The sequence below is a fragment of the Ursus arctos genome, unplaced genomic scaffold, assembly GCF_023065955.2.
Source record: "Ursus arctos isolate Adak ecotype North America unplaced genomic scaffold, UrsArc2.0 scaffold_24, whole genome shotgun sequence".
Lineage (NCBI taxonomy): Eukaryota > Metazoa > Chordata > Mammalia > Carnivora > Ursidae > Ursus > Ursus arctos.
This window is the reverse complement of record NW_026622919.1, coordinates 34,325,673-34,339,406: the sequence shown is the minus strand read 5'-3', so window position 1 is coordinate 34,339,406 and position 13,734 is coordinate 34,325,673. Positions and strand designations below refer to the sequence as shown.

Genomic DNA, 13,734 nt, shown 5'->3' with positions numbered 1-13,734 from the left:
AAATAGAAAAGATCATTTTCAAATAAAAACGGAACCACATAACGGGATAACATTTTTAACATTTTGAAAACTATTTTGACTGATTGTAAATCTGTAATCTGTAATAATACAGTGCTTTCCAAAACAAGCAAGCAGTAGCATTCGCATTTGCAAAGTATGTCAGACCTAATTTAACTTTAAAAAACTGACAAAAGACTTTCTCCTTGACCACACTTTAGTCCTGCTTCTTAGAGCCCTCTTCTCGACTAGGTCTCCAACTTGGCCCCCATCCAGTCTTTGGTCTGCTCAAATCCAGTCTTAGCAAAGAATCCTGCCAAGTTGTCTGCCTACCCTTGATTTCTGATCAAGTTCCTCATACGCCACCTTTGATGAATAAGTCCTTGGCTTGCTTTTAGCAAGAATTCCCCCTACCCTTGATACCTCCTCTTAGTAATTTTCCCTCCACTGACTACCTCACCTCACTCCCTGGCTACAACTCCTCATTTGTCCTTGTTATACAGTTTTGACCAATCTTTCTCTCCTATTGTAATACACTACTGCAGAAGTCTTGGATTTAAGTCTTCCTTACCATTTAACAAGTGTCAGGATAATTTTTTCTTTAATGTAAGTCATTAAAGGAGATTAGCCAATATTAACAGAAAAATAATTTACAATCAATCACAAATGAAAACAAAAGTTCTGCAAAATACCTGTAAGACTGACAATTAATATAAGTTAGAGCTTACAGTGAGTATAAAAAGATTACCTAATTTTTTATGCAAAACAAATTTTTTTAAAGATTTTATTTATTTGACAGAGAGAGAGAGAGCCAGCAAGAGAAGGAACACAAGCAGGGGGAGTGCGAGAGGAAGAAGCAGGCTCCCAGCGGAGCAGGGTGCCCAATATGGGGCTCAATCCCAGGACCCTGGGATCAGGCCCTGAGCCGAAGCAGACGCTTAACGACTGAGCCACCCAGGCGCCCCAATGCAAAACAATTTTTTTTTAAAGAGGCTTCCTATCAAAAATAAAGACAAGGGCACTGAAAAGTAGTAGAATCAAGTTCATTGCCTATTCATGCAAGAATTTATTGGAACTTCTGGTAAGAATGGAATGAAAATGGGCAGAAAAGTAGCTGCTGTATAATTAGTAGCCAGTAATAAGATCCATAAAGCAACAGATACAAACAGTACTTGACACCCAAGGTACTCTATTCAGTCAACAAATACTTATTTTTAAGGCTTGGCGCAGAGGGAGAAAAAGGAAAGACTCATATAGACTCTATGATTTAGGAGATGACATGTACATAGGCTCCACACTGGGCATGGAGCCTGCTTGGCATTCTCTCTCTCCTTCTCCCTCTGTCCCTCCCCTACCCCTGCTGGCACATTCTCTTTCTCTAAAAGAGAGAGAGAGAGAGAGATGACATGTACATATAAATAGACTGCTATAAATAATTATAATAAAAGGTGGAAAGTGGTAAGCTCATCCAAGAAGTGTACAAAAAAGGTGTTATGAGAGTTCAGAGGAATGAGAGATGATTTCTCACAGGAAAGCAAGAAAAGGTTTCATGGAAACAAAAGGGCATGTGATTTAAGTCTTCAAAGATGACTAGGATCTATAGGGAGAAGGAAAGGGAAAGGCATTCCAGTGTTAAGAAGAAGAATCAGCAAAAGCCCAGTGCAGGTACTTCTCTGTACCCACAGGAAAGAACAGTAGAAATTAACACTTAAGGCCTATATAGTGGTGGGTTCAATGCTATTCCTCAAAAATTTATGATCACCTGGAACCTCAGAATGTGACCTTATTTGGAAACAGGGTCTTTGTAGATGTAATGAATTCAGCATCCTGAATTTAGGCTGGGCCCTAAATCGAATAACTAGTGTCTTTATAAGAAAAGGAAAGGACACAGAGAGATACAGAAGAGGCCACAGGAAGATGGAGGCAGAGAGTGGAGTTAAACTGCCACAAGCAAAGCCTGGGATCGCCAGAAGCTGGGAGAGGCAAAGAAGGATTCTTCCCTAGGGCCTTCAGAGGAATGTGTTGACACCTTGATTTCAGTTTCCAGAACTGTGCTAATTTGTTACAGTAACTTTAGGAAACTAATACCGCTTGGTTAAAAGGACAATTGTGAAAGGCTATTGTGAAATAGTATGAAATTGGTTTCTGCCCCCAGTTCCTCCTAATATTTGGTCTTTGACCAAACTCTTTTAACTTCCTGAGTGATAAGGGTTTCTGACAAAGAAGTCCTAAATCCCTTGTAATTTCCTGGGTGATAGAGGTCTTTTGTTCTAATGCTTGAGGTGACTCTTGGTGGCCTTCTGGATGGAGGCTGGTCACCAGAAAGACCAAGCCATAATTAGAAACTTGGAACTTTCAGCCCTACTAGAGACTGGAAATTGAGTTTATAATTGATCATACCTATATGTGATGAGGTCTCTATAAAAATCCCAAAAGTATGGGGTCTGGAGAGTTTCTGGATTGATGAACACATCCACATGCCAGAAAGACTGGCACATCCTAGCTCCTGTGCTTGGGACCCGTCCAGACTTGCCCTGTGTATCTCTTCATCTGGCTGTTCATCTGTGTTCTTTTAACACATCCTTTATTATACATTAAGTCAGTAAATATAAACTGTTTCCCTGAGTTTTATGACCTCTTCTACCAAATTAACAAACCCAAGGAGGAGGATCATCTAATTTAGAGCTGGTTGATCAGAAGCACTGGCAACAACTGGGATTTGTGATTGGCCTCTGATGTGGGCAGTAGATGGATACTTATGGGACTGAGCCTTAAACCTGTGGGGTCTGTGCTAACCCCCAGATAGACAGTGTGTGAGAACTGAACTGCACTGTAGAATACCCATCTGGTATCTACAGAACATTGGGGAATTGCTTTGTGTGGGGAAAAACTCCACACATGTGAAGTACAAAAGAGGAAAAACGGTTTTCCCATCCAGCTATGTACCAAATGCTACAGTATTTTATTTTATTACACTTTGGAAGAAAAAAACCCACTGACAATAAATTTCTCCTTAATAGGCATATTCGCATATTACCAGGCAATTGTATTAAAAAGTGAATAGAAAACAATGAAATGCCATTACTTACAATGTGTGACTCCAGCGAGAGTTTGGTAGAAAGTGGGAGTATCACTATCATCAGTGAGGGTCACATAAACACCTCCAGATAGTAGCCAACGAGAGAAGGTAAAAGCATCTTTGTTTAGAAGAAGCCAATTTCTAAACTTTTCATAGTTTACCTTTTCACCCTAAAATTAAAAGGGAAAAAAACCATAGGTTTAGTGAAATTTTAAGGTATCTTACTTAGAACTTGCACAACCTGAAATTTGCAATTCGCTGACATTTACCTTTCTACTATCTACAAAGGAAGGACTGTTGTCTAAACAACACTACACAGGCTGTATATTTCAAAATCAAACTGTTTCCAAAAACAACTGTACTTAAGAACTTCCATTTCCATAAAATCTATTGGCTAATTGTAAATTATTTCATCAATTTGTTAAAGCAGTGCATTGTTACTAATAAGCCACATTTTATTTACTAAGGTATATCTGAAATCAGTAAACTACATTTTTTTCTATATTTAAGGCCAATTTTTTACTTGCCTTATCCCTCTTCTTCAGTACCTTAATCTGTTATAATTAGCATATTTTAATTAAATATGTGTGGTATTAAAATGCTCTTTTAAATTTCATTGGCAAATTAAAAACAACTATCCTGGGGCCCTCTTCCAGAAGGCATCACTGAAAACATGTATTCACAAGTCAACCAGAATACAAAAAGAAACAAGTAGATTTCTATTTCTTTGCTTTCCTGTCAAATATTTTGTTTTCTAAATCTCTGGATAAAAAAGTATCCGGGCTCAGAAAGAACATCACATAGCTTGGTACAACTCAATTTCTTTGTCTGGAAGACAAGAGGACCTAGGGTGAATGAGGGCCAGATGTTTCTATGAAAAAAAGAGAGAAGCAACCCACATGGAAATACAATGAAGAATGACATTCAGGAGCCTATCAGGTCTAATCCTGATGGAAATATTAGGGGATACAAACAACTCATAACCTAAAAGAGATATATGGTAGAAATAATTCCTACACTGTTTGGCAGCATCCTATTAAGTACAGCAATATACTTAGCCTAGCAGTTTCAGAAGATTTAACAGTACTATCCAAAACATCAAAATAACATGGTTGTTTTGTCTTGTTTTTCTGAATGGAAGAATATGGCATTCAGAGTTGCTGCAGGGACATGTGAGGACATTGCCAGCATGTGTAGAGATTAGGGATCATACTCATATTCTTTCTGTTTCCCACATTTAGTCTATAAAGAGGATTAGCAGTATATATCTCACAAGCTCACACACATTAACATCTCTGACATTGGGATGAGTTTTAAAATCAATAGAGTCCTTCAATTATAACTGGCAGGTTTTTTTCTTTCTTTGTAATACATACAGGTATATCCTACAATTGATGGGATCTTAGGTACATTGAAACATGTAGCGTCAATGGTTTCAGTGAAGCTAAGATGTTATAAAATGCACCCTCATGTACTAAGAAAGAAGCTGCCAATTAAAATAGGCACTTCTACCACCTTCCCATATAATTAATATTATTTACAATTCCCTAAGCACTGTTCTAAATTTTTTTTTTAAAGATTTTATTTTTAAGTAATCTCTATACCCAACATGGAGCTCAAACTCACAATCCTGGGATCAAGAGTCACAAACTCCCCCAACTGAGCCAGCCAGGCACCCCTAAACATTTTTATATTCATTTAATCTTCAAAGTAACCCTCTATAGGAGATACTATTATCATTTCTATTTCACACAAGAAAAAACTGAGGCATTAAAAAGTTAAATAATCTAAGATTACACAGTGACAGGGTTATGACTAAACCCAGGTAGTCCAAAGTTTCTAAGCCTAAGCTATACACCACACTTGCTGGCTGACTTGGTGAAATATAAAGTAATCTCTGAAATCTGTCTGTCCACTCAGATCACTGCAATACTGGTAACACCAAAATTCCATCTGTTAAACCTGACTTTTTATGTTTTTGAGTCATGGATGTCTTCTAAAAAAGGCAGCAAACAGAAAGCTTCCTTTTATAAACTGTCACAATGGCAGTGTAGGAAAAAAATTCCAATAACATAGGGCAATTAAAAATAAACAGACTCCTGAAACTCATACATCTTTAAAGAACAATATAAAATATGAATTTGCACCTTAAAAATTGACAACTAGGGCGCCTGGGTGGCTCAGCTGGTTAAGCGACTGCCTTTGGCTCAGGTCATGATCCTGGAGTCTCAGGATCAAGCTGCACTGGGCTGCCTACTCAGCAGGGAGTCTGCTTCTCCCTCTGATCCCCCCCACTTGTGTTCTCTCACAAATAAATAAATAAAAATCTTAAAAAAAAAAAACTGACAACCAAAGAAAATATTCAGTAAGAACAGAATAATACAATGCCTAAAAAGGGGATTCCTTTATAACTTCATCAAGGCTAATAAAAGCACAAAATAGAAAAAGCTGAAACCCATATCATGTCACTTAAATCTAGGTGCTAGGTCCACATCTTTTAGTTAAAGTGCTTCTCTTTATCGTTTTGGGTTTTTTTTTCTGGATTGCCCAAAACCACAAAGCTTTGTTACAGGAGGTCCAAATAAGCCTATTCTAATATAAATAGACTCATACCGAAACATGGCTAACTTGAAAAGCAAGGGTTTGGACAAAATCAGACACATTACTCAGAAATTACAATAGGTAAATACATCAAATAGTTGAATCAGATAAAAAATTAGCCCATTTACAGTGTTGGTTTTTTAACAAACACAAGCATCTAGTGATTTAAATAGCTTCTTTGTGAGTATTCCAAAACCAGGGCCTCTCATTTCTTTGATCTTTCCTCTTCCAAAGATCTTGTCCTTCATACAACACTTAACCGCAGCCTTACTAACAGTCTTATGATCTTTTTATTATACTAACTGTTCCCTTTCCATTAAATGCAATTTTAAACATTCCACTTTCCCCCTTACAATTTCCTCTTATGAGCAAACTTCTTTTAGTATCCTAACTCCAGTTATTTATTTGTTTTAAACTCCACAGGACCTACACCAATGACCTTCCTCTACATTGCCAAATCTAATAATCACTTCTCAATGATCACAGGTCAACTCACTTGACCTTTAGTTTATTTGATATAAGTACTCCTTTCTTTTAAAATACTTTCATCACTTGGCTTCCAGGACACCATTCTTTTTTGGTTCTCCTCACAGATTATTCCTTAGACTCCTGTTTTTATTCTTCTTTATCTCATCAATCTCTAAACAGTGGAATACAGGACTCAGTCTTCCAACCTGTTTTCTATCTAAATTCACTCCAAGATGATCTCACCCTCAACTATAATGCAACAAATCCTATCCCATGAACTCTAACTTATATATCAAAAAGGAGAGTTGACATCTCCACTTTAATGTCTAAAATGATTCTCAAATTTAATTATGTCCTAAATCTCCCTTGATATCAAAACCCCAAACTTTCACCTCTAATAGTCTTAGCCATCGTAATTAAAGGAAACTCCATTCACTTACTACACCAAGCCAAACACCTTAGCCATCCTCTTCTCTCTCTGCCACAGCTCATAATCAATACAAGAAAAGTTCCTGTCAATTCTTCTTCAAAATAAATGCAGAATCTGAAAACTTTGCATCACCTCACTGCTATACCATGATCTACATGACTATCACCTCTTACCTGGATTAGTCACAGATATCTCAGTTGGACTCTGTTTAGCCTACACTCTACAAAGAGCCAAACTGATCATGTTTTAAAAAACCTCATGTTGGCGAACCTGGGTGGCTTGGCTGGTTAAGTGTCCGACTCTTGGTTTTGGCTCAGATCATGATCTCTGGGTCATGAGATTGAGCCTGGCAGGCTCTGCACTCAGCGGAGCTTGAGATTCTCTTTCCCCTCTTCCACTGCCCCTCCCCTCTGTGCTCTCTCTCTCTTTTGAATAAATAATCTTAAAAACAAACAAAACAAAAAACCCCTTATGTATTCATTCCTCTGCCCAAAACCCTCCAATGTTTACCTTGCTCAGGGTAAAAGTCAAAGAACTCACACTGTCCTACAGAGCCATATATAATCTCCCTACTTCCCCAACCTCCAACCTCTTCCCCAACCTCTGTAACTTCATATCCTACTACTCTCTTACTCTATTCCAGCCTACTTGTTGCTTGGACATGTCAAGCACACTCCCAACTCAGGGCCTTTGCTATATTCTCTTCCTGAAAAATGCTTTCCCCCGGATATCTGCATGGTTATATCTCTCTTCCTTTAAATTCTTGGTTCAAGTGCCATTTATCTGACAAGCCTTTCCCAACTCTCCTACACGAAATACCTACACTCAGCCACCTCCTCCCTATCACCACCTATCCCCCTTATTTTACTTAAATTTTCCCCATAGCACTAATTATCATCTAATACATGTACCTGCTATTGTGCATAAACTTTAGGGAACTGGGTGACTAACCACATTTAATTCCCATCTATAAAATGGGAATGTGTGCATAAAACTTATTAAAATAAGAAAAATATACATTCTCCCCCAAAATGTACAGAGTATTAATGCATTTGACATCTCTGTGAAAAATCTAATTAATCAGGCCTGCCAAGATTAGATGACTTTTTTTGACCAGAAAATGTTTGTTAGTGGAGAGAAAAACCATAGCTTATTTGTCTTGAAGTACTGAAATACTATCAGAGCCATCTTTCAGTCAGTATGTCAGAAGCAAAAATGCAGGAAGCCAAGCCTTTTGTACCAAACACACAGAAATGCTGAGTAAAATGTAACACCATAACCACTACCAAAAACCATACAGGCAAAAAGCAAGAAAGGGAAATCTCCAGGTGTTATCGACACAGAAGAAACTCTAAGAATAGTGAAAAGCTACAGCTAGAGGGTCCAATGAGACAGATGTTAGAACCAGATATATGCACATGGCTGGAGTATTGACAATCAATGCCTATACAGTTAGGAAGGTGACTAAACTAAACTGAATAAAACTATGAGCATAAGGGACTGTAACATCTGTGAAATGCAAGTGGGTCAAACAGCCACCCGTAAGAAATCATGCAGCACTGAGTGTGCTGCAGGAAAGGATCAGAAAATTCTAAAAGGGTTTTTACTCTACCATCTCTAGGGACTTTTCCCATATTAGCAGACCTATGAAAAGGGAAAAAAAAGAATTTTCTCTGTTAAAGATACGCATTTTTTTTTAAAGATTTTATTTATTTATTTGACAGAGATAGAGACAGCCAGCGAGAGAGGGTACACAAGCAGGGCGAGTGGGAGAGGAAGAAGCAGGCTCATAGCGGAGGAGCCTGATGTGGGGCTCGATCCCATAACGCCGGGATCACGCCCTGAGCCGAACGCAGACGCTTAACGACTGTGCCACCCAGGCGCCCCAAGATATGCATTTTTAACTGTTTAAGTTTTCTACAATGAAAATATATTATTTATGAAAACAGAAAAAAAAATGACAGATTTTTCAGACCCAAATATTTTACTTTGCAAATCAGCTAAGTCAAATAAATCATAAGCCTTGACGGGTCCCAGAGTCACAGAATGGTTAAAGGCCATTTATACAAAGAAAAGCAATGACGAGGCGCCTGGGTGGGGCAGTCGTTAAGCGTCTGCCTTTGGCTCAGGGCGTGATCCCAGTGTACTGGGATCGAGGCCCACATCAGGCTCCTCCGCTGGGAGCCTGCTTCTTCCTCTCCTGCTCCCCCTGCTTGTGTTCCTTCTCTCGCAGGCTGTCTCTGTCAAATAAATAAATAAATAAATAAAATCTTAAAAAAAAGAAAAAAGAAAAGAAAAGAAAAGAAAAAGAAAAGCAATGACATTACAATGCGAGCAATGCTCAGGTTCCTGCAGGATCACCAACGTGTGTTGGTGTAAAAACGTGTGTTTCATAATACCATTAAGTATAGACACTTGCCTTTAAAGTAGAATTGGGAACTTTCAGATTCACAAACACAGCAGTAATAAGTAGTCACGGACCTCTGAGCACAGCACATAAATAGTTGAAACATCAACCATCAAAAACAAAAATGTCAGGAATATGCTGCACATAAACATCTAAGAGTTAATACTTTGTAATAGGTATGGATGAAAGGTAAATCTTTAAATATACCTCTGAGAAACACTTCCTGAGTGTATCTGGGACTTTACCATCCACCACATGGAGCATTCTTTCCATTTCTTCCCGTACAACATAGCTCCCAGATTCACTTGCAAAAAGACTAAAAATGTCTAGGAGAAAGAAAGAATAAATTAAACTTACCATAGATTAAATATACCTTGGTAGAAGTAGGGAAGGAAGAGAGAGGTAAATATTACTGAGTGATTACTAGTGCCAAGCACTTTATAAATATATAATTTAATTTATTCCTAAAAAAAAAAAAGAAAATGAAAACCAGCAATACAAATTAAAACAGCAATGTGATATCTTTTCAAACACATCAAACTTGCAAAAATGTTTAGGTATGACAATACAAACTGTTAGCAATAAATTGGGAGAAACAGGAACTATTATACACTATTAATAAGAGTATGAATCATTGCAACCACTTTGGACAGTAACTTGGCCAAATCTAGCAAAGGTGATATATGCTAGAAATTCAGATTCTAAGCAACTCAACTTACACCCTCGAGAGACTTTCATCCATGTGCATGAGATACAACAATGTTCACTGGAGTATTAGAGTAATGCAAAACTTAGGGGAAAAAAGATAAATGTCTATCAATAAGAAAACAGGTAAACTGAGATGCACACACACAATGAAATACCACATAGCAGTTAGAATAAAGGAACTAAGAGTTTCACGATGGATAAATATAAAAAATATTCAGGGAAAAGCAAACTGCAAAATAATCTGTGTGTCATATACCATTTACTTAAAAAGTTTAAAATCTGCAAAACAGGTGAAGATATGTTTAAGGGTTTATAAAACATCATAAATGTATAAAGACCTACATGAGGAATGAAAAATCATATTCATGAGAGTGGCTACCTCTGTGTAGGGAAGAACAGGGATAGAACCATGGAGAGATACAGACAGGGAGCGCCACACCTTGGCTGTAATATTTTATTTCCTAAAAAATAAGATCTGGAATAAATATGATATAATATTAAGAAATAATAAAGCTAGGTGGATGTACCTATTATATGTATGTTTGAAATACTGCCGTTATGGACTGAAGTGCGTGAATGGGACCTTAATTGGAAAGACAGAAGACAGAAAGATAGAAGAGACATTCATCCCCCTGAAGACCCAGCGGGTTCCCCGGCCTGCCTTAGCATCCCATAGCAGATTCCTCAGAGGGAGTGCTCTGACCACCTGTTATGGGTTGAACTGTGTTCCCCACTAAAGATGGTAAAGTCCTAACCCTGGTACCCACAAACGTGACCTTATTTGGAACAGGGTCTTTGCAGATGTAATCGAATTAAGATGACCTCATCAGGGTGGGCTCTAATGCAATATGACTAATTACAAGAAGAGAAGACAAAACAGAGTCAGAAGGAAGCCATGTGAACAGACAGGCAGAAATTGGAGTGACGCGGCTACAAGCCAAGGAACATCAAGCACACCACCACCAGAAGTTAGGAAGGAGGCATTCTTCTCTATAGGTTTCAGAGGGAGTAGGGCCCTGCCAACATCTTCAATTTGGATTTCTAGTTCCCAGAACTGTAAGATAATAAGTTTCTGTTGTTTTAAGCCACTTACGAAAGTCTGCAGTACTTTGTTAGGGCAGCCCTAGAAAACGAATACAACAGTATAATAAAAATAAAGAGGGGTGCCTGGGTGGGTGGCTCAGTCAGTTAAGTGTCTTCCTTTAGCTCAGGGGATGATCCCAGAGTCCTGGGGGTCAAGCCTGGCACTGGGCTCCCTGCTCAAAGGGGAGTCTACTTCTCCTTCTCCCTCTCCCCCCTGCTTCTGCGCGTGCCCTCTCTTTTTCTCTCTCTCAAATAAATAAAATCTTTAAAAAAGAAAGAAAGAAAAAATTTAAATGTATGTTTATGTTTGTGACCCTCCCAAAATGTTATTTTTAATTACTGACTGCCTGGAGTCACAGTTTTTGTTTGCTGGTAGAGGGACACTAATTTGAAAAACCAGGATCACAGTTAAATTCCAATTGGGTTTAAGGATACGTTCAGTATCTTAACTGTGATAATATGGGTACATATATGTGTTGAAACATATCAAAATCTACACTTTATATATGTGCATTTTAAGTCAATTACACTTCAATAAAACTATAAAAAAGGAAAAAGATTAAAAAGAGCAGTCTAAATTCAGGGGTAAGAAAGAAGACTCTGAGAGATTTAGGGGAAGCAGTCAGAAGGCAGGTTAGAAAAGGAAGAAAGAAGAGAGAAAGACCCAACATCCAGTGGCCAATGATAAAAACCTGGGAATTTTTGGAGCAAATGTTATATATATCTCATGTAACAGAAATACTTGCCTTTACTTCCCCTGGGAATTTTTTTTTCTTTTTTAAAGATTTTACTTATTTATTTGAGAGAGAGAGTGAGCCAGAGAGGAGAGAGCACAAGCCCGGGAAAGGGCAGAGGGAGAAACATGCTCCCTGCTTAGCAGGAAGCCAGATGCGGGACTCCCTCCCAGGACCCCGGGATCATGACCTGCACCGAAGGCAGAAGGTGAACCCACTGAGCCACCCAGGTGCCCCTCCCTTGGGACATTTTCAATAAAACTTTCATCCCGAAAAGAAACCCACCTTCATTAGCAGTTGTTCTCCATTCTTCCTCTCCCCTACCAGCCTCTGGCAATCACTAATCTACTGTGAGTATGGATTTGCTTAATCCAGACATTTCATATAAATGGAATTACATACTATGTGGCCTACTCTGACTGGTATTTATGACTTTAACATAATATTTTCAGGTTCACCCACGTTGCAGCATTTATTTGTACCTTACTCCTTTTTATTGTCGAGCAGTATTTTATTGTATGGACATATGTATTTTGTTTAGATTGAATGCATCAGCTGATGGACACTAGGGTTGTTTCTATCTTGTGACTATTAAGCACAGGGCTTCTATGAATACTCATGCGTATTTTTTAATGCATACATGTTTTCAATTTTCTTGGATATATACATAGCAGTAGAACTGTCAGGTCATATGATAACTCAATGTTTAATAGTTTGAAGTACTCCCTAACAGTTTTCCAAAAGTGAGAGTACTATTTTACACTCCCAGTAGCAATGTGCGAGGGTTGCAACTTTTCCATCCTCACCAATCCTAATCTGTCTTTTATTTCAGCCATTCTGGTAGATACACAGTGGTATCTCACTCTAATTTTAATGTATATTTCCGTAATACCTAATTATGCTGAGCATTTTTTCAAGTGCTCATTGGCCACTTGTTTATTCGGAGAAATATCAACTCAAATGCTTTGACATCAGAATTTTCAGGTAAATTATGCTGCACACAAATGTAGTATCATTTTGAGATAATAAAAGTACTTACATTTTGCTTTCTCTTCATCTCTGCCTCTTGTAAGAAGGACAAGCCCAACTATTAAGTTATTGAAGTGCAGTCCTTTGGATGTTCCACCAAAGGAACAGTAAATCACCTAGGAGAAAATGATAAAGCCAACGTTAGATGTTTCAGTTGTTGAGGAATCTGAGGCTGGTATCACCTTTAACAAATCTTGTCTCCATCTCCAAATAAGGCTTTGGTAAACTTTAGTGAAATTATGTTAAATTTCTCCCTCTTCTTCCTCTTATACATCTTGTTATTACACTCAGCCAAAAACGCACTGTACCTATTCTAAGGTACAGATATCACTACTCACACACTGAATTCTTTCTCTTTGGAGTCCTTATCAAGGCCAAAGAAGATAAAGGTCCTCCCCTTCAAAAGCTCCAATAATGTGATAAGAATTTTGTGTAATTACAGAATTTCCTTCAACCTCTGTAAAACTTAAACACATGTTGATTCGAAAGATGGACATTCTCTAAGTGAAAGTTCAGAAATGGAATGGCAATCATATTACAACATATAAATGTATCAAATTAACATGTTGTACACCTCAAATTTACATAATGTTATATGTCAAATATATTCAATTTTTTAAAAAGTAAAATATATAGAGACCACAAGAGACATTTTTTATACTCTTAGAAATGAGTATTATAGTAATCAAAAATAAAGAACAAAAGCTATGCATAAGAAAGGGAGGGACAGCGACAACAATCACATAAATTCATTCATTCGACAATTCTTTATTTAGTGCCTCGGGTGATATTGTGATATAATAAGAAATACATATTTGGTCTTTCAGGTTCCTGACACAAAAGCTTCTAAAAATCCTTCCAGAGTGATGTAGGTAAAAGGAGCATCTTTTGTTATTCATCCAATAAGCCCCTTTCATTCATATGCTAGTGAGGCATTCAGAACATAAGCTTGCCGGTCACAAGAAAAGTTGTGATTAGAGGGTTGGAATATTCAGCATCACTCCCCAATCTCCAGGAAGGGGAGAGGGTCCAGAAACTGTGTTAATCACCAATAGCCAATCAAGAGCCAATTATTTAACCAACCATGCCTACGCAACTGAACTTCCATTAAAAACCCTTAAACACGGGGTCTGGAGAGATTCTAGGTTGGTGAATACATCAAGGTGCGAGAAGGGTGTTGCACCAGAGACCCCATGGA

The 13,734-nt window shown here is 37.9% G+C and overlaps 1 protein-coding gene across 2 annotated transcripts in view; it reads right to left on the bottom strand.

The window, feature by feature from the left end:
- The window catches only part of USP32 (ubiquitin specific peptidase 32), a 197,259-nt gene that overhangs the window by 89,879 nt on the left and 93,646 nt on the right, over window positions 1–13,734 (bottom strand). For both annotated transcript variants that reach the window (XM_026517507.4, XM_026517508.4), the window contains exons 3-5: window positions 12,547–12,652; window positions 9,190–9,308; window positions 3,087–3,246 (exon numbers count right to left, since the gene is read on the bottom strand). In XM_026517507.4, coding sequence (XP_026373292.2) covers window positions 3,087–3,246; window positions 9,190–9,308; window positions 12,547–12,652 — 385 coding nt within the window. The remainder of the gene's footprint in view (window positions 1–3,086; window positions 3,247–9,189; window positions 9,309–12,546; window positions 12,653–13,734) is intronic.